Source organism: Felis catus, chromosome D3, assembly GCF_018350175.1.
Source record: "Felis catus isolate Fca126 chromosome D3, F.catus_Fca126_mat1.0, whole genome shotgun sequence".
Lineage (NCBI taxonomy): Eukaryota > Metazoa > Chordata > Mammalia > Carnivora > Felidae > Felis > Felis catus.
Genome location: NC_058379.1, coordinates 53,118,593 through 53,140,220, shown reverse-complemented (window position 1 = coordinate 53,140,220; position 21,628 = coordinate 53,118,593). Strand labels below are relative to the sequence as shown.

At 37.9% G+C, this 21,628-nt stretch overlaps 2 protein-coding genes across 3 annotated transcripts in view; one reads left to right on the top strand and one right to left on the bottom strand.

Annotated features, from left to right (window-relative positions):
- DSC1 (desmocollin 1) overlaps positions 1 to 21,628 on the top strand; it is a 346,452-nt gene that overhangs the window by 61,568 nt on the left and 263,256 nt on the right. The window lies entirely within an intron of this gene.
- DSG4 (desmoglein 4) overlaps positions 7,675 to 21,628 on the bottom strand; it is a 43,710-nt gene continuing 29,756 nt past the window's right edge. The window contains exons 10-16 of the mRNA XM_019815116.2: positions 21,458 to 21,597; positions 19,360 to 19,578; positions 15,751 to 16,056; positions 12,878 to 13,017; positions 12,662 to 12,725; positions 11,106 to 11,314; positions 7,675 to 8,738 (exon numbers count right to left, since the gene is read on the bottom strand). Coding sequence (XP_019670675.2) covers positions 7,971 to 8,738; positions 11,106 to 11,314; positions 12,662 to 12,725; positions 12,878 to 13,017; positions 15,751 to 16,056; positions 19,360 to 19,578; positions 21,458 to 21,597 — 1,846 coding nt within the window. The 3' untranslated portion in view covers positions 7,675 to 7,970. The remainder of the gene's footprint in view (positions 8,739 to 11,105; positions 11,315 to 12,661; positions 12,726 to 12,877; positions 13,018 to 15,750; positions 16,057 to 19,359; positions 19,579 to 21,457; positions 21,598 to 21,628) is intronic.

Here is a 21,628-nt window from a genome sequence, read left to right as displayed (position 1 = left end):
GATAAAGAGCTTCTTCACAGTGAAGGAAACACAAGTGATTTCAAATTCGGTGTTCTCCTTTAAATATTTCTGTGGTTTTCTTTAAGATAAAAATAAGAAATCCTTAGCATGTCATACATATTAGGCTTCTGACTTCTTGTCCGTACAAACTTCTCTCCAGCCTTACCAGATTACTTCCAGTTTTCAGAGGAGCTCATCTCTTTTTCCATGTCCCCTGTTTATTTGTTTCTCTCCCATTCTAGCATGCCCTTCCCATTTCTTCATCTGGCTGTTTCCCATGGGTCCTTCCAGACTCAGGTGAAAGGCCACTGCTGAGAAGCTTTTCCCAGCTCCACTCAGCTGGGTGCCCCCAATCTTATTTATTCCCCTGGGTAACACTTGTCATACTGCATTTTAACTCTTTACTTCTTCCTGCATTGAATTGTGAGGTCCTTGGTGTCAAGGACCTTAGTTCACCTCTCTGCTCCTAGCAGTTAGCTCACAGGTAAATAGTGAAATGATCAAACATCATTGAATGAATGAATGAATGAATGAATGAGCTTTGGAATGAAGTCACGGTGTTCCCGTAACTTTTCTTTCTCTTAATTTTCTCCATCTATAAAGGAAGATCATAGGTGGATTAAATAAGAATATGTTTGAAAATCAACTAGCATAATGGCTTGCATATGATAATAAAGAAACATTTGGTTTTTTATTCTTCTCTCTTTACAACACCTCTCTAGTTTCATGTTTCTCACACCTGGTGGCTCATGTCTCACTGATACCAAAGTCCCCACCCAGTCAGTGCCTCCAGTGTATTCAAATGTGTAATGAAGTCTCCCCAGTCAACCAGTGGTTATGCTGATCACATGCATGCGCTATGACTTTTGTACCAACACCTCACCATCACTCACCACACATATTCACTGCCTCCCCGTTAAGCACACAGTCAGCATCTCTCTTACCTTTGACTTAGTCATCTTGCTAATCAGAGAGAAACTCAGCTTTATGGATTCCTAACCTAAGTGTGACCCTCTTTTTGAGAAAAACTTTTCAATGCTGAGAGTTGGTCTTTTATGCCAACAACAGTAAATACAGGTTGTCCTCAGTTTTCATTTGTTCCACTTTGATTCAACCTACTTTATCCACATTATATATTGGCACCTTTATGTTGCCTTTCTGTGCACGGTTTCACCCACACAGGAGCTGACGAACAAGTACTTTGTGGTAGCACAGGATGCCTGCCTGCCTGCCGGCTGGCAGTTCAGGTCCCCACAATTGCTATCTCTGTCTGTAAAGGAGAATTTTTTATTTTTCTTTTAATTTTTTTTAACGTTTATTTATTTTTGGGACAGAGAGAGACAGAGCATGAACGGGGGAAGGGCAGAGAGAGAGGGAGACAAAGAATGTGAAACAGGCTCCAGGCTCTGAGCAGTCAGCACAGAGCCCGACGCGGGGCTCGAACTCACGGACCGCGAAATGGTGACCTGAGCTGAAGTCGGACGCTCAACCGAGTGAGCCACCCAGGTGCCCCATAAAGGAAAATTTATATTTGTAATTAATAGTGTTTTATTGCCTTTTCCTTTATTATTTTTTAAAATGATAAGACACTCACAATCTTTTGTTTATTTACTTTCTTAGCAATCCACAAAAGCACCAGCACCCCCCTGCCAGGGATCCCTTCCCAATGTGAATTGTTTCTTCAGTCTTACTGCCATTTCAAACAAGTTGAAATAGAATTTAAAGAAGTTGTCTTAGCAAATTAATTTTCATTACCTGTGCATCATATTTAGTCCATGTTTAAAATATTGTAACAACCATTTGAACATTGCAATGTTCGAGAAGTTATACCATATTTAGTGACAGTAAATGAGTTTTTTTGGGAATGAGTTATTTTCCATGTAACAAATAAGTGCAATTTTTAGGGTTCATTTATTTGATGTTCATGGTTGTTTTGATGAAAAGTTAAGAACCTTTATCTTAATATTAGGAACTCTATTTTTCTTGCTGTATACTCTATGACTTACACACATATACACACACACACACATTTTGTTACCAAACTTACATGGAATACATGGTTTTGAAAGAGAAAAAAACCCACAATCAATTGCTCTAATGAAGGTAACCTTATTATCAGCAGCCTCTCAAAGTTTCAGAAATTTTAACTTTCTTCTGAAGTATTTATCCTGCCTAAAATCTCTTTCTCTGTAACATTTTAACATTTATTTTATTCAGCTATAACATAGCTTCTTTCAAAAAGCACATGAGGTTTTCAATAGCTTTATTACTTTTTCTGCAAAAGGTAAATTTCTCCTGAAATTAACTGTCTTTGTGAGTTATTTACTTGCATTTTCTTGCTAAGAGTGGCATTTACACAAGCATTTCAAAGATCATTCAAAGGGCTGCTATCAAGAGGCAATGTTGTTGAATTGCAGACATTTCCTTTTAGATGCCTGAGAGAATTGGACTATATTCTTCACTTTTTTTAAATATATATATGAAATTTATTGTCAAATTGGTTTCCATACAACACCCAGTGCTCATCCCGAAAGATGCCCTCTTCAATGCCCCTCAGTTTGTTCTCAGTTTTTAAGAGTCTCTTATGCTTTGGCTCTCTCCCACTCTAACCTCATTTTCTTCACTTCTAAGATTAATGAGTGCATGCTGTGTCCTAGACATTCTGTTAATCCTGGAGAAAAGCAGTGCCCTTGTTCTCAAGGCGCTCATAGGCTGATAGGCATAGGACAAATAGCGTGTTGCTGGTGGGAGTAAAGGAGACTTAGCTAAGCCAGCAGGTTGGGGCTGTGAAAGAGATCTCAGGAAATGCTCCCAAGAAGTGGCAATGCTTGAGGTGAGTGTTGAAGGGTAAGGAGAAACAAGCTACTTAGATGAGGAGAGTGAAGAGGGCTCCAGGTAAAAGAACCAGGGAGGGGCAGAGTGACAGAGGTATGAAAAAGCATGCCCTATTCTAGAAACTGAAAATAGTACATGCACCTCACTTAAAGTTAAAAAAAAAAAAGTAAAAGGCATTCAGTGTAGAAAAACTTTGGAGTCACTTTAAATATTAACTGGGGTGCCTGGGTGGTTCAGTCAGTTAAGCCTCCGACTTCGGCTCAGGTCATGATCTCATGGCTTGTGAGTTCGAGTCCCACGTTGGGCTCTGTGCTGACAGCTTGGAGCCTGGAGCCTGCTTCAGATTCTGTGTCTCCCTCTCTTTACCCCTCCCTGCTCGTGTTCTGTCTCTCCCTGTCTCAAAAATAAATAAACATTGAAAAAAATTTTTTTTAAATATTAAAAAAATTTTTAGGTTTATTTATGAGAGAGAGAGAGAGAGAGAGAGAGAGAGAGAGAGAGAGAGAGAGAGAAGCAGCATGAGCAGGGGAGGGGCAGAGAAAGAAAGAGGGAGAGAGAGAATCCTAAGCAGGTTCTACACTGTCAGCATAGAGTCTGACACAGGGCTCAATCCCACGAACTGTGAAATCATGACCTGAGCTGAAATCAAAAGTCAAATGTCCAACCGTATGAGCCACCCAGGCGCCCCTGATTGCGGTCACTTTAGACCACCCAACATATACCTGCTCATTGCAGTGGTCGTCTAAGAGGATCTCTGACGCTTTAGAGCCACCAGGCTCACCTTGGAATGTTGCCTTTTCATAAGATCCTAGGCTCTCTGCCTCAGTAATCTGGCCTCAAGGGCATCTCTGTAATCAACAACACACCAACTATCATGAGGACTCCTGGTGGCTGCCCCAGTGTCATCTCATAAAATAACACCATTTGACCATTTACCAGCACACAAAATTTCGTTTGTTCCTCATTTTATACCAAGTTAAAACCAAACCCCTAATGGGATTCAAGATTCTTTACCATGTGCCTTTCTCACATATCCTTTCAGAATTGGGTCAAAAGAATTCGAAGCTTAAGAACAAGAGTAGGCCTGGGGCGCCTGGGTGGCTCAGTCAGTTAAGCGTTGGACTTTAGCTCAGGTCATGATCTCGTAGTTCGTGAGTTCAAGCCCTGTGTCCGGCTTTGTGCTGACAGCTTGGATCCTGGAGACTGCTTCAGATTCTGTGTGTCCCTCTCTCTCTGCCCCTCCTGGCTCACGCTCTGTCTCTCTCTGTCAAAAATAAATAAACATTAAAAAATTTAAAAAAAATAATAAGAGTAGGCCATCCTGGGTTTGAATCTTAATCCTGCTACTCACTTAAGCTCTAACATAAAAATAAGAAATTCTTTTTGCTTTAGTGTCTTCATGTATGACGTGGATATCAGTCATACCACGTGGTGTGGTTTTAAGAATTCAATAGGCTAGGGGCACCTGGGTGGCTCAGTCGGTTGGGCGGCCGACTTCGGCTCAGGTCATGATCTCACGGTCCGTGAGGGCTGTGAGTTCGAGCCCCGCGTTGGGCTCTGTGCTGACAGCTCGGAGCCTGGAGCCTGTTTCAGATTCTGTGTCTCCCTCTCTCTGACCCTCCCCCATTCATGCTCTGTCTCTCTCTGTCTCAAAAATAAATAAATGTTATAAAAAAAAATTAAAAAAAAAAGAATTCAATAGGCTAATACATTTTGAGTAATTGGTATAGTAAACATCATATAAAATGGCTGACTATGAAATAATTTTGTAATGCCTATTTTGTTTCAGACGTTTTTTTTTTATTATGTTTAATTTGACCACTTAATATTCTTTGAATATGCTGTTTTTAGTTTTTATGCCTTTGGAATCCCTGTCAGATGACATTCTATTTGGCCTAGCCCAGATCTCACCATCTTCAAGGAGCTTTCCTTAATTCCCCTTATTGAAATTAATTATTCTTTTCTTACTTCAACAGAAATTAGTACCTCTGGTAAAAGAGGAACAATAATGATAATTTTACTGAATTTAAATCCAATGGGAAAAGAGGATATTTAATTCTGTAACGCATACAATGTTTAGAGCAATTTCTGGAATTTATTCAGTTGACTTGTTGACTAAACTAACGTTTATAGTGAGCATCTACTAAGAAAATAATGATTTTACTGAGAAATTTTACCATTGGTGAGTAAATGAATTATTCTGAATTTCATTTTACAAATGAATCCATGCTCCTGTATTATATACATCATGATAGAGATGATAATCACCTAGTAACACGATGGGAAAAAGGTTTTCTGGATGTATGTTTGCGTGTAGAACACTACATGCACCAAAGAGAAAATGAAATGTTTCTTTCCTTATCACATATTTTTTATTGAAGAAATATATAAAACACTATTACATTCAGGAATACATTGCAATCAGAAATATCTAATCCAAAAGAGGAAATTTTTTTAAATAATTTTTTTTGGAAACAAGGTTATACTCTGTCTTCTTAATGTCTTCCTCTCCCTTCACCTAACAAGACTTTTCTGAGAGAACCCATTTATGCATTTGAATGCTTTCCCTACAGGTAATAGCATAGGGTAAGAGATATGACTGAAATTATACATTATTATATTTATTCATTAAATCTCATTTCTTGGGCTTCTGGGTTCATTTTCAAACGTTAAAATAAATGCTATATCAGCTTTATCTCCTAGATAAATCAGTATCCTAGCTCTTCAGCAGTGAAGGGGAAATCTTGCTTTCCACTCTCTGTTTTGTTTGATATTTTAAAAATATACCAATTTCAGAGATTTAAGTCGTATATGAGTGATACTGACCGTCTTGGAATAATGGAGTTCTCTTCACTGATAATGTTAAAAGAGAGAATGAAATGGTTCTGGTCTTGTTTCCATGAATAGTATTAGGGAAAACATCCACCAGATGTACATTTTCTCTTTTGGAAGCACCCTTAAATCTTTGTGTATTGATGGAAGGAAAAGTTCACAAAGAAATTTTCTTACCCTTCTCACAAGAGATTTCGGTGAAATTCTTATGCTTAGTACTATTTTCTGAATTTCTCAGTCTTAAAGTATTTTCAGTTTTAATACTGTTAGCACCTTACATTTCATTATTCACTAGTTTTTTTTCATAATTTATAAAATTATTGTCCCAATAACATGCACAGTTCAAAAGCAGAATATCCACATCAGGATATGCCACAGGACTGAGTGCATGTGAGATGTTACGTGGCTGGGACTGTTAAAATGACCACGGTACTGATGCTCCTTGGCTACCCTATGGATTCGTCAAATTATAGAGTTATGAAATGTAGCAGAATCTTGGTTGTGAATAACTACGGTAAAGAATGACTATAACAACTGGTAACACATGTGATTTGGAAAAGATGAGAAAACATGTAAATAACCTTCTGGCATTATACCGTTCTAGCCATTCAGCATTTAAACTTCACAAAACCCATTTTTTTTTTTTTTGAGAGATAGTTTTTTCTTCCAAGTAGGAAATAGCAAAGACCCTGCAACAGACCAAACTAGATCCTCTCCGTGTCTGATGAAGTTATAACATTGAAACACTGGCCAGAATGCCCAAGCAATGGCCTCAAGGTTTTGTACCACAACCAACAGGTTGTGGTCATTTTACCTCTCTAGTTCTAGATTCCTCTTCTGTCAAATAAGAGAATTGGGCAAGAGGTTATGTGTGATGCTCCAAATTCTACAGTAGTTTTAGTTATAAAGGAACAAATCAAGAAGCAATGAGGTTATTTCCTTCCAAAAGGAATAAGCCCTGACAATAAGTTTATTTCATTTACATTGTCTTACTGGTCGTATTATAGTTACCACTATACAGTTTACATATTTTACAGAATTAAATAAAACTATCTTGCTAGAACCCCTCTTTCACAAGCCCACTTTATACCTACAAGGAGTAGCAATCTGTGCAAGTGTTTCCATTTCATTCATTCAGCAGAAGCAGCAATGTTAAACAGAGAAACACAACTTGGTAGTGGACTTAAATATTTTGTTACTTATTCTTGGTAGGAACCCAAAGCTGTATCCCCAGGGTTTTAAGTCTAGAAATGAGTTAGAAGTTCTATGAGGTGAGAAATCATGTTTGTCTTCTTCCCCTATATATTCACGGAGACAAGACCAACACTCCACACATAATAGCTTCTAAGTAAATATTGTTGAATACGTGCATGACTACAAAGGTGCTTTGGAGACTATCTGATTGCCAAATGAAAGCTCTATGACTCAGGTCACTGAAACCGAGTAAACCATATTTCATATGGTTTTTTGACATAATTAGCAAGAATAGAGAAAACATTCCCCTTAAGAAGGAAATACTCTAATACTTTCCCTAAGAACTGTTTATACTCCATCATTGTCATAATTCTTTTGACTATCACAAATTATTTTACAGTTACTGATATAAATCAATAAAGTGCGATACACATTCATCCATATTGATTTATGTATATATGCATATCTATCTATCTATATATATATATAATTCTTTTCGGTGAACCATTTTCAGTGGTGCATTCAGCTGGCAAACACTTTCCCTGTATTATATTAACCATGCCCTAAATATTGCATATCTTGAGAAACCGAACAAATGACTTCAGATGTCTAATGATAGATGCTCTATTTTCCTCTTAAATCTTCTTTCAGAAATGTATACTTCATTCACTTTTTCAATTAAAAATTTTTAATAGAAATATTTCTCTAAAGGTATTTGCCTGGCAAATGCAGGCAAGATTTCTTTTGCAACCTCTAAGAACAAGAGCATCCTTGTTTACATGACCAGTCCTATGGGGCTGAAGACCTCTAAGATTCACCTTATGAGTTATGTGCTATTTATTAGACGGTATCGAAGGATATAAAACATTTTCTTTAAGTTTTTTGGCACAGTATTTAAAACCAGAAAGAATTACAAAAGGCTTATCTAAAGTGCTCAGCCATATTCTCCCCCGGCCCCAAAGATATATTCAAAGAGTGGCATTGATCTTAGAATGTTCAAATATTTGTCGGCTGCTAAAATGTTAAATATAGTACATTATACATCTTTGATGGATATGTTGGTGATCACTAGGTGCAAGGTGTCCATATAGAATACTGACCAAAAGCACTTACTGTTGGGAGTAATGTATGTTACTATATCGTGTTACTCTGTGTCGAGATGTCATTGGAGATGTGGAGCCAGTGGTTTGACTTACGTGAATGTTGGGACTCATCATTTGTGTCACTTGAATTTCTGGCCCTACCAAAATACTGCCACTCATTACAGGCCCCATACAGCCATCAGTCATGCTACCGTTGCTTGTGTCAGGCATACCAGGACTAGACAGCACTCTCTCGGCATAGATTACATTGTGCGTGTTGGCTAACTCAGCAGGTATGCAGATATTCCCTTGAACATCATAGACAGGTGCCATTACTGTTTCGGTCACTACAACATTGGGTGCAAGCTGAGGATCGAAAACAATTGTTGTGGGTTGCACACATGGGTCAGCTGTTGTATAAGTCTCTGTCACTACAATATCCCCGTGGATCATGGGTTCCGGTATTGCCATTTCTGCCTGGAATTCAGCTTCTGAGAGGGTCATTCCTGAAGATTCATTAACAAAATAATTAGGCCCCAGCAAAGGCAGGTCAGTACTGATAGGTATACAGGCCTGCTGTGAAGGAAATGGTTCAATTTCTGTGTCTAAGCAGATTTCAGCCAGAGTCCTAAATTTTGGGTCTAAAGTTTCCATGTAGCTTTCATCTAAATCATCCACAATCCAACTGCAACAACCAATGGAGCCAACAGGAGACCCTACTCCCTCGTGGTCATAAATGAGCAAGCAGTCGTTTGCAGGCCGACATTCATCCTCATCTGCATAAGCATAGGCTTTCTAAAATTAGAGGAAAAACAGGAAGTTAAAAGTTACTTTTCCTTTAAAATAACCAAAGAATAACAACAGTGCTCTAGAGATGTCTGATCTGAGAAGATTATAATGGAATGAACTGAAAAAAACACTGACGATTTTTCGCTGTATTTCTAAATAATTGGAATTTTTAAAGGAGATCAGAGGGCACTAATGGTGTATAGAATCTGAATCAATGTGAACTGCTCTTATTTGAAAGCTAACATTAATAGTTTCTGCATTTTATTCAGATTTTGGCAATCTGAATTTGTCAGACAATGTTTTAACTTTTTGGATTTATAGTCTTTTGTTTCTGAGGGGTCTAGAAATAACAAAATATATTTAGTTATGTTCAACAGGTTATTTCTTTAAGGAGAGAGATATTTGATCAACTTGGAATAAAAGCATGTATAAAGATGTCAGTATCTTTAAGCTTCAGAGACTTATGTCCAAATGTTCAGTGGTTTTACATGACCGAAGCAAAGAGAGCCAAGATGTCTTTGGAGTTAGGTTAAAAGGAAGAAGGCACTAAAAGGTTATCTACTGTGATTTTCAAATTATTTTTAATGATGGACCCTTTGAATGTAATGCTAGGTAGGAGCCCTGTATATGGAACTAATGAAAGGGAACTTCTCTGCGGGAAGACGATGAGGTGGCTGCTCTCCTCCAGCTGCTATGGCTCTTGTTGGGTTCCGTGAAATCCTACGGGGCCTGACATAATCTTGTCCCCTCTCTGTTTCACAGATAAGGTAACTGAAAGCCCAGAGAGAGTGAATGGCATGCCCCAGACTCAAATAATCATAGAATGCTACCTCAAATCCAACTATCCTTTTTACCCTACATCGTGCTGCTTACCCTCTGGTCTATGCGAGACTCTAAATTCTACCGTTAGAAATGGATGGTTTTAAGTCTTGAAAGCAATTATTCATGAGTTTGGTATTACCATAAACATGCCGCTTAATATTTTCAAGTGACACCTCAGTAAGAGGATAATCCCCCTTGCCGGGGCACAAGTTGGCTGTGGGGGTGGAGGGTGGTGGTGTAAAACATGGCAGAAAAGAAACACTGTACGTTCTGCAGAGGTTTTATCTTGTAGGGGGAGAGGCTGCATCTCACCACCTCTGAAACCTAGTGCCATTTTTTAAAAGTTTTTTGTTTGTTTGTTTTTGGGTTTTTTGTTTGTTTGTTTGTTTTGAGAGAGAGAGAGTGGGAGAGGGGCAGAGAGAGGGAAAGAATCCTAAGTAGACTCCTGCATTGTTAGTGCAGAGAGCGATGTGGGGCTCAAACTTACAAACCCTGAGATTTAATGTATCAGGCACCAATTGTAATCAAAGGAAAAATTTTGAAAAATCAAAGGACATTAATGGTAAGGCTCTTTTAATGTTAGTGTGAATTTTATGAATGATTCATTAAATATAATTTCTATGACATTTCTATGACACATAATTTGTGCCCATTTGTTGGATGTACTTAGTGATATCTATCACTCATCTAAATAATCAATACTGTTCATGTGATGGTATTTGTAATCACCAATTTTAAGGAATAGCTTACATTTACAACAGTATCCTTAACATTTTTTGTTGTTGTTGTTAATAGCAGGTAATAACTCATGTATTACCATATATGGAATAAAACAGGCTAGTTGAAATATAAGATGAAATGGATTGCTATTAAATGAAATAAACATACTAACTAGGGATTCACAGGGGATTTATTTACCCTTTGTGCCACCCTGTCAGGCCAACCCAATGCCTATGGAGCTTTCTTCTTTGGGATGCTCAGACCCATGATCCCTTCTCTTAGTGAGGGACACGTATCCCTTGGGGATGGGGCACTGGATAGAGAATAGGAGACCGGGGTTCTAGGCCCTGATATATCACCAAGTCATGGTGATACTCTGTTTCTGAGTTATCATTCTCTTCCTTTCCCAGTCCTGGTTTTTAATTTATTTTTTTCTTCTTTCATTGGAGGTAACTGCAGGGTAGGAAGGATACCATAAAGAGAGGACATGCATACATTTTTTTTTTCTTGATCAGGATCTTCCTGTTTTGCTGCTGCTATGGGAAACAAAGTGGTAAAAGCAAGAGACAGAAGACAGAAAAATGGGAAAAAATGAAGTAGGGAATATGAGAGATGCTAGCCTTTTCCACGATAGTAAGATGGATGTATGTCAATTGAATATGAAATGCTTTGGCGAATTGACTTTCTGTATTCTAAGGAGAAATGAAATACTATTTATTCAGGATTGGAATAGAGTTGAGACTAACTGAATATATTTCAGAAGAACCTATTGCCATCATTGTTATCATCAGTCTCAAGACTATTTTGTATAACCGTGTGCAGGGGGATTACCTCAGAGAAATAACTGTCCAGGAAAGCCATGTTCAGGCCCGTGTCTGCGTATTCCCACTGGGTTCCTATTGTGGAACTCCTCCTCCGTCGAGCTCCTGCTGAACCTCCGGCCGCCACGCCAGCGGCCGTCACAAGGCCTGTGTTCAGTTCCACTCCTGACACACCCCCTTCAACCGTTCCTCCACCCGCGTAGGTGTTAGTGTAGATTTCTGAAAGGACAGAGCATTCGTGGAACAGTGCTTGAGTGGTCCGCACTGTTCATCCACGTCAAACCCTGCTACCCACTGTCTGCCATGTTGCACCACCACACATGTGAGTAGGCCCTGGAAAGCAAGGCCAGGAGCTATTTGAAATCCGCCCAGTCTTAGTTCCCTCATAAAATAAAAGTCAGTAAATGGTACAGAGGGAGCCAGCTTTTGGAATTGGCCTCTGATTTGCACAAAAATATCCCCTAGACTCACAGGTATGGAGCCACCCAAGGGGAGCAGGGCCTCTGCCTGTCTGCATCAGTCCTTCTGTCACTGCCTCTGGCAAGCTCCCTGGCCTGTGTGAGAGGGCTTGCACCCCCCTCAGGACCGCTCCACAGCAAGGCCAGCAGAAACTGAAACAGTCCTCACTCATCCCGGTGCTGGAGGGAGAGCTGGCTTTCACAGAAATGTTCAGCCACCTTAGACTCTGCATCAGAGTCTGGTTTGGGATACTGAGGAACCACTGCTGAGAAATCTCATGTTTGTCCTAGAATTGGACGACCTCTCTACTTCATTCATTGCCCACTAGCTGAGTATTTTACAGTATTCCTAGGTGTACATGGAACTGGTAAATTAGGAGAATGTAAGTCTGGTGAGGCAAATGCATGGATTGCATTGGCAGATATAATGTTTTTTTAAAGGTACTTATACATGAAATTAATCAAATGCAAATGCATGGATTTAAGAAGAATTCTTCAGTGTATTATTAGAAGAGCATATTTGCTGCTTTTTCTTTTCTATTATTTTTGAACAGCTTTATTATAAATAATGGCTCCAGTAGCTGTCTGTGCAAGGCACTGTTCTAATGTATATTTTTAATGTATATATACATATTTTTATGTACATGTATATGTGTATATTTTGTGATATATATTATATAAGTTATTTATAGGTAACTTACATAATATATAGTAAGAACATTATATATCATACATAATATGTATATATGTCTGTGTATCGCTCTTTACAGGGACACCTTGAAGTAGGTGTTATCATAAACTAAGTCTCAAAGATAAGGAACTTGAGGCCCAGAGAGGTTAAGTGCCGGCCCAAGCACATAGCAGGGGATCAAACTCAAACACTCTGGTTCTAGAGTTTGCCTTTCAAATTGCTACGCCATACTCCACTGCCTGTAGTTTAAGAAAAGTAAAGCGATGACTTCAAACATGTTACTTGCCCTCTCATTATGCTATCATCCAAAAGTATTGGCAGATATACTGTTTTTTTTAAAGGTACTTATACATGAAATTAATCAGGTTAAATAATTTTGCAAACTTTAACAAGAAACAGATTTTGGTGTCCACTGACCAGAAGAATCTATACGATCCTGGGTATTAGAGGCTGTCATTGGTACACATATATTTGACACATCCTGAAAAGAAAGAGAAACATTTTTGAAATAAATGCTTTATGTTAAACACATAATAAATGACATAGTTTTCTTTCTGTGTGTCGTACAATTATCAAGACATGCTCGCTTGCACTGAAACCCCACCCCGCTCTGGACCATGGCCATCCACTCACCCTGTCCTCCGGGCGGGCCCCTTCTATCCCCCAGGCCTGCATCACTCCATCTCCCCCCTCTGGCACGGGAGCAAACCTCGTCCCCAGGCCTTCGGGCTGTCTTCGTTTGCAGCAACACATGAGGAGCAGGAGGGGCGCCACTGCCCAAGAAAGTGGATAGAGACTTAACACATTGTTGCTCAATTTAGTAAGTCACTGAATATATCATTTTTTGAAACATGTGGAATTATATTTAGAACCAAAGGGATGAATACAAATATAAGAAAGCATCAGTTCTCCCTGAAGAGTTGAATATATAGATCCATGTTTATGAATACAAAACCACCAAATCACATAGACTTTTAGAGCTGGACTGAAGGGAATTTGGGATTATGTAATCGGAGTTCTCTACTGATAGATTAGAAAAATTAGGCCCTTTATACCCTCTATTCCAAGACTCCTAACTGGCTGCTGGCAGATCCAGGATTCTGATTCCTAGTCCCCCATGTGCATGCATGTGCATTTATATGTGCATATGCGTGCACATATAGTCATCTGTATATGTATATGTATATGTATTTGCAAGCCTGTGTACACATATGAATAAATATGTACTTATCTCCAAGAGCATGTGTATAAGTGCAGGTGCCTTATACATATATATACATATATTTGCAAATCCATATAAAAACTGATATACACAAATCCGTGTAACCAAACATCATATATACACTACAAGTTAAATACATCATCAGTATATGTAATCAAAAGGATTGAATACAGATTTCAGTTATAGGACCTAGAAATAGGACTCTTCCTCCACCCTTATATTTACACTTAAAACCAACCACATATCACCCACTAAATTTAATTGAGCTGTTTACATTTATTTTAAGATCTTGTATACAAAATATAATGGAAACTTTACTTCAGTTCTACACTTTAATCCAGAAATTTACACATTTCTTAAGTTTTCTAAGATTCTAGAATACACTCAGTTTAGTTCTTTGGGTCCCCTCTAGTTGTTCTTTATACTTTTCAAATGCCCTAGTATAACATGCATTCCACTGAGTTAATTACAGGTATGGAAGAAAAATGCCAAAGCTGCTAAGTCAGCGCTTTTTGCTGATTTCCCTGAAACAGTTAATCTCACTGAGAGCAAACATCAAAAGTCTTAAATGAAGGCCCTTTGAGAATATAAGTTTTGGGCAAGGACCTCGCCTCTCACTATCACACTGCACGCCCCCTCCAAAACACAGCCTGGGCTTCTTCACTGAGAACCGATGACTTTGTCCAAAAGGGTCTTCCCCTCCTATTCTACAATCAACTTAACAACTCTTGTGCTTTCTTGGCCTGATTAAGGAACAGTCGTGAAATTTTGAGTGCTAGTCCACTGGGAATGTGGCTAATTCTGGGTGTTTATCCCTGAACTACACATTAGCTTCATTAGAGGGCTTAAACATGCCACAATTTGGGTCTCATTTTGAGTATTCCTGCTTGAACATGATTAATTAAAAGACCTCCAATGATTCTAATGTGCAGCTAGGATTGAGAACCTCTAGCTTAATTTTTTTTAATGTTTATTTATTTTTGAGAGAGAGAGAGAGAGAGAGAGAGAGAGAGAGAGAGAGAGAGAGCATGAGCAGGGAGGGGCAGAGAGAAGGAGACATAGAATCTGAAGCAGGCTCCAGGCTCTGAGCTGTCAGCACAGAGTCCGATGTGGGGCTCGAACTCACAAACTGCGACATCATGCTCTGAGCAAAAGTCAGATACTTAATTGACTAAGCCACCCAGGCACCCTGAGACCTGCTGGCTTAAAGGCAAACTGATACCTTGACTCATCTGCTCTTGTCACGTTCTGGGAAAATATCTCCAATATCATTATGATAATCACTCATGATCTTGGTATTATCTTACAAATTCATTTTAAGAAATAAAGTTTGCCCAAAGTCATTTTTTATTTTTTCATTCCTCAGAATGATAATGTTTTAGTTTGTACTTACCTATTGAAACATGCTAATGTTTTAGTTTGAAGGATTTAGTCAAATTGGATTGTAGAATCCAATTTTTGATTTCCACAAAATCTAAAGTATTGGGGCAGGGAACTAAAATGTGTTACTCCTCTGAGGGCCTACATGTTTTAAAACGTGGTAGGGAGAGGAGGACACTTTTTGAAATGTTTGCATAGGGACTTAAACATCCCTGTGACCATGGTCCTACTTGCAGATACTCTTATCAAGAATCCAGAGGCTAATTCTCTCTTCTAGGCTCTTCTCCCTGCTTCCTGTTATACCAGAATGAACAGGTCACCTGATCTCACACAGCCTCACTGATTTCTCATTGCCTGTGGACTGAAGCCCAGAATGTTTGGCTTATCATGAACATTCCTGCAGACGGCTCCCAGCCTACCTTTTAGCCTGTCAACTTCCTGAGTGTTCTATGCCCTACCATCCCTCTCCCTGTTTATGATTGGGTTATTCCTTTCAGATTTCCCCAGATACCATTCTCCTTCTAAGAAAACCTTTAGCTTTTAGGGCCTGGCTTGAAGCCACCTTCTCCATAAAGACTCCCAACCTTCCCACTTGGACTTGATTGCTTCTACCTCTCTTAATGCACTTTGCTGAATTTTTCATTTTAGGATTTACTCTATGTTTTGCTATATTATACTTAGGAATTTGCTTGTGTTTTTCATCTTTATGACCCTCACTGCCTCTAACTATAACTATTGAACAAGCACATGCCCTTATTAGCCCCATTGTTTACTTCCAAATTCCCACAAGAATTGCTATAGATACCAAAAAGAAATGGCCAAATGAACCTAGGCATCCCAGGGAGCCTGGTTACATTCTTATTTTGAAGAAGTGCTGAAAAGGGAGATTCAATCCAGTACTTACAAAGCAGTAGTAAGAGTCCCAGGGCAATCATGCCAATCCCTGTTGGTCCAAGACCAACATTTGAACCCTCAATTTGGTCTTCAGTGATGGTCCCATCTATATCACTGGTAACCGAGCTGCCATCCCCTGCGTTGATGCCTGTGGTACTAGAGTACAAACATATGTGGTTGTAGTCACAATCACAGGCCTCTAACTCCACAATCTGTGGCAATTCACATGCTCTGTTAAAGCTGTCCTTCACGATGATTGGGATTTGGTAAACTGTGGCGTATAAAAGCTGCTCAGCCGTCAGGATTGCAGAAGTAGCTGAAAAGAAAGAGAGGAAAAAGAAAATAAATTGGAATTCCTTGGAATAATGCTTCCTAATACCCAAGACTAACCCAGGGCCTGAGTTTTTCATACTCTCTTAGTCATATGGCATCCTATACTTAATTTTTAAACATTTATAATGAATTGTTCAATACTTTTTGCTGCTTAATTATTTCTTTTTTTTTTTAAGTTTATTTTGAGAGAGAGAGAGGGAAAAGCAGAGAGGGAGGGATAGAGAGAATTCCAAGCAGGCTCCACACTGTCAGCAGAGAACCAGGCACGGGGGCTCAACACTACGACCGTGAGATCATGACCCGAGCCAAAGTCAAGAGTTGGACACTTAACTGACTGAGCCACCCAGGCATCTCTGAATTGTTATTTCTATGAAGCAGGCTGGGATCCTGTTGCTTATTTCCAAAACAACAATATTTGTCATATTATGTGTACTCAATAAATATTTGTCCAGTGAATGAAGAATATTGAGTTGAAAGGAAATATTGGAAGTTTTCTATTTAGGATTACAGTTTGCAAATACCCTCCTGAAGACTATTGTTTATCTCTTATTCAAAATCGCTGTCCTATCATTTAAATTTAAATTATTCCAATAACTATTTTCCTAATTCTTTGTTACCATTGCCTATCAATTTGTATAGAAACTATTGTTTAAAACATAGGTTGAAATTTATTTATCAACCCAAGGAGGGCTTAGAGATGATTAAGTGTACATCTAAATCATGAATATTAATTGATTAATCCATAACATGCAATAATTATAGGTATTATTATTTATTAATTTCATTTAGCTATATGATAAGCCAGCTATGTCTACCAAAATATAGCCTATGCACAAAGAGTTGAATGAGGTGATGCCATAGCACATTAAGTGAAAGTTTATTCCTTTCTTTAACACCAACATTGAAACAGGACTCTAGGAATATTCTCTCCAATGTGATTATATTTTTTACTGGCAAATCTATTATATAATTTGAATACCTTTACAAACCTCCACATAGAACCTTTTTTTTCTTATATTTTTACTCATAATATCTAGGATCTTAATGAGGAAAAAGTGGTTAGTACTTGTTATTTACCAATGGGATATTGGACTTCATAGGAAGGGTGAATTCAAAGTTGTCTTGATTTTTGTTTCTTTTTTTTTTTAAACTTTATTTTTTTATTTTTTAAAATTTACATCCAAATTAGTTAGCATATAGTGAAGCAATGATTTTAGGAGTAGATTCCTTAGTGCCCCTTACCCATTTAGCCCATCCCCCCTCCCGCCATGCTCCAGCAACCCTCAGTTTGTTCTCCATATTTATGAGTCTCTTCTGTTTTGTCCTCCTCCCTGTTTTTATATTATTTTTGTTTCCCTTCCCTTATGCTCATCTGTTTTGTCTCTTAAAGTCCTCATATGAATGAAGTCATATGATTTCTGTCTTTCTCTGACTATTTCACTTAGCATAATACCCTCCAGTTCCATCCACGTAGTTGCAAATGGCAAGATTTCATTCTTTTTGATTGCCCAGTAATACTCCAGTGTGTGTGTGTGTGTGTGTGTGTGTGTGTGTGTGTGTGTGTATATATATATATATATATATATATATATATATATATATACCACATCTTCTTTATCCATTCATCCATCGATGGACATTTGGGCTCTTGCCCTACTTTGGCTATTGTTGATAGTGCTGCCATAAATACGGGGGTGCATGTGTCCCTTTGAAACAGCATACCTGTATCCCTTGGATAAATGCCTAGTAGTGCAGTTGCTGGGTCATAGGGTAGTTCTATTTTTAGTTTTTTTGAGGAACCTCCATACCGTTTTCCAGAGTGGCTGCACCAGCTTGCATTCCCACCAACAATGCAAAAGAGATCCTCTTTCTCCACATCCTCGCCAAAAGTTGTCTTGATTTTTAATGGGGTTACTTTAATGTGCTTAACTTTTTAAAATATTGAAATGATTTTGTGGAAAAGAGCCAAAAGGTTTTATTATGAAAACAAGTTGCCTAATTTCCTCTTTTGACTAAGTGCTTAATGGTGGTCTGTTTTCTGGCATCATCTTAGGGTTTCTACATTCTACGAATGGAAAAGCTTAGTGGCCTCGGGAGATGGGAAGTGTTTCCTCTGTGAGGACTGACCCCTCTAAAAATCTTTAACTGTTGCTTCAAATGAATATGAGATTAGGGAGCTATTGTAGCCCAAATGAGGTCCTCTTAATAGCATTTCATTTCTATGTATATTTAACATCTCAGGGAAATAGAACCTAAGGTATGTAAAACGTTATCTTCTCTGAAATTTACTTTCATTTTAAAAATCAATTTCAGGCATTTATTTTTACATAGCAACAGTTAGCACAAACATACATATTCCTTGGGTATCTTTACTCTTTAAGTACTTTGGTTTATGTATTTCCTTGTATCTAAATTCTCACATAATTTTTTTTTAATTTGCAAATTTTTTATTTTTTTAAGTTTTGTCTTTTTAAAAAAAATTGTTTTTAATGCTTATTTTTGAGACAGAGAGAGACAGAGGATGAGTGGGGAAGGGGCAGAGAGAGAGACACGCACACCAGAATCTGAAGCAGGCTCCAGGCTCTGAGCTGTCAGCACGGAGCCCAATCCGGAGCTTGAGCTCAAAAACCGTGAGATCATGACCTGAGCTGAAGTCAGACACTTAACCAACTGAGCCACCCAGGCGTCCCAATTCTCCCATAATTCTAATTTTAATTCCGTGTGTACTACACCTTAATAATATATATGTACTACTATTTGCTTAACCATTCTTCTCATATTGAGCAATTCGGATTTAAATTTTTACCCTTACAGAGTCTGAACTCATCATTATTTCTAAAAAAAATTTCATTGAACTTATGTGCATTGATCTTATGATATTAGAAAATATGTAATCGTATCTATGGGATACTTGAGTTGCAGAAACTTTTAAGTGATTTGCCTGAAATAATTTAGAGTAGGGAATTATGACATACGGTGAGTTAGTGAAGGACTCTATTTCAAACTGTTCAAATATTGGTTTAGCACACCATATAAAATGGCAAATAAACTGATATTTACATACTAATATTTGTAATTGCAGTGTTGATAAAACATGTTTACTTTTATTTCAGTTTAAAATTTTTCCAAATAATCTAAGTGTGAATATGAAAGATTTTCTCATTTAATATGAATATGGCAAGAATCTTAGAAACAGAGATAGAAAGTATTACATAACTTGCCTAATTATTTGGTAATTGTTTTTGCTTTTGGTCTTAAAGTTTGAGCAAGTTTGGATTCCACTTACCATTTATTGATCTGATATCCCATAAGTCAGCTGTCCCTGGTGGCTGATCAGCCACACAGAAGGTAAAGGGAGCCCCATAAGAATGATCATAAACAGAGATAAGGATCGATGGAGAGGCAATGCAGATGTATTTACTTTCAGCAAAAATGACTGGACAGTAATCATGAACATCAGGAACTTCGATACATATGGTTCCTGTTGCTGTTTTCCCAGAGCCATCTGAAATAGCAAAGCATCATGAGTATTGGGGTAAATGGTGTCAGGGAGAAAATCCTTTCTTATATTCTATGATGATGCCACAACGTAGAGGAATAGCATGAATGACTCCTGAAGTGGTGCATGATGGGTTCCTGCTTACTTCAATGACCTGAAGCCACTCTTGTCTTTGCTCACTACCTTCCAGCCACACTAGTTTCTTTTTAATTCTTGAAACAAATTTCTTCCTAACCCAGGACTCTTGTGCATTCTATTCATTCTTCCCAAAATGTTTTTCACCTCCATTTCATTCAGCCAACTCCTACACATCCCAAGATGCAAAATTAAATGTCCTTCAAAACAGGCTTACAGTTTCTAGTCTTATGCTGTCCCCATAAACAAGACTCCCAGTCCAGTCTAGAGCCTTCCATTCAGGATGCTGATTGATTTCTGTATTTGTAGGAAAAGAACCACAATTGAAATTAAAGAATTGTCTGTATGCTTTTTCTTTCTGTTTTACTATTTATTTTAATTCCATCCATTAGATGCTATTTCTCTCTGAAATGGCACTTCTGAAAACAAATATAAATCTATGAGGTTTTTTTCCCTCATCCATTCAAAACAAATTTTGGGTCAATATAGTTTATTAGAAGGGCAGAAGAGCAAGAAATTTGAATCTGGACTTTTAGTTCACTTTTCCATCTGGATGGCTTGTGCCTATGCAGATACTCTGCTTAGGCAAGTAAACAATAGCCCTTGTTTTAGCTTTCTGTTGATACATTTTGATAGTTTTTTTCTCCCTCTTTATCACTTGATGACTAATTTTTATTCTAGTTATCGAAGATATTCACATATGACCAACATGCAAAGATAGGCTGTAATCAACATGGTTAGAGTCCTTTTAAGGAAGTGGCTTTCTAGCATGCTGATAACAAATAAGACTATAATATTTCTATAACTGACGCAGGTGTTAGAAGTGACACAGAATGAAGACCAGAATGTACGGACTATAATGACTTGGGGATTATCACGGTTTCTTTTAAAATCTTTTACTGCCCATTTATCTTTTTCTTTGGCTACTGTAGAGCTCAGACATAAACAAGGCAAACCTACAGTATCTATCTTCTATTAGGTGTATATCTAGAACACCTATTTTCTCTCTTCTTTTCTAGTTACTGACCTTTTTCTGTTTTGTTCTGTAGTAGCTGGTTTCCTAGGCACTGTTCAGAGAATGATTAACGATTAACTGTTGGTAAATAAATAAACTCCTGTTGCTATCACCAAAAAGGAATGCTTAATAGCTTTTCCCGTGAGAAGCAGCTCAGTTACAAGTTAGTTCAGTGCATCTGCTCTTATGACTTTTAATTTGGCTCTTCTATTTGGAATAATCTTGTGCTTTAACATCTTACTTTGGACATGTCTACTCAAGCAGCACTTACACAGGCCTCTCACTGTAGCTCAGTTTTAGTGGTTCTAAAATAACTATACTCTGGGACACTGACTTTCTCATAGGTCATTCCCAAATGAACTTTGCATACACCTTGTAGTGCTTCCTTTACGTAAACATTCCTAACATACTCTGAAAGTTGGATGAATCGTCTCAAGAAATGAGGCCAGAAGCAGAAATTGAATTTTATTTATAGACTTAAACTTTTATGCTTTCTGCTGTAAGCCACATACTGTTCTTTTTTGGAAGTAGGTAAAATAAATTATGCTTAAATGTAAATAATGGTATGGGTGGACTGAATTCAGTTCTTGATCTAAGGTATTTAGAACTCTCTGTAAGTCTTGCAGACACACTAAATATGTTATTTGAGTCAATCTAGTATAAATATTAGAATTATATTTATATTTAATGGAATAATAATAATTTTATTGAAATATTGAAAATAAATTTTCTTACCATCTACAGCCAGGATCTCTGCTGTGTATATCCCATTGGTAATATATTTTGACTTCTTATCAAATTCCCTAGACAATTGTAGCTCACCAGTCCTTGAATCTACTTTTAACCAGCTGCCTGCATCATGTCCTATGATATACCTGTTTTTAAATAAATAAGTTCATCATTTGC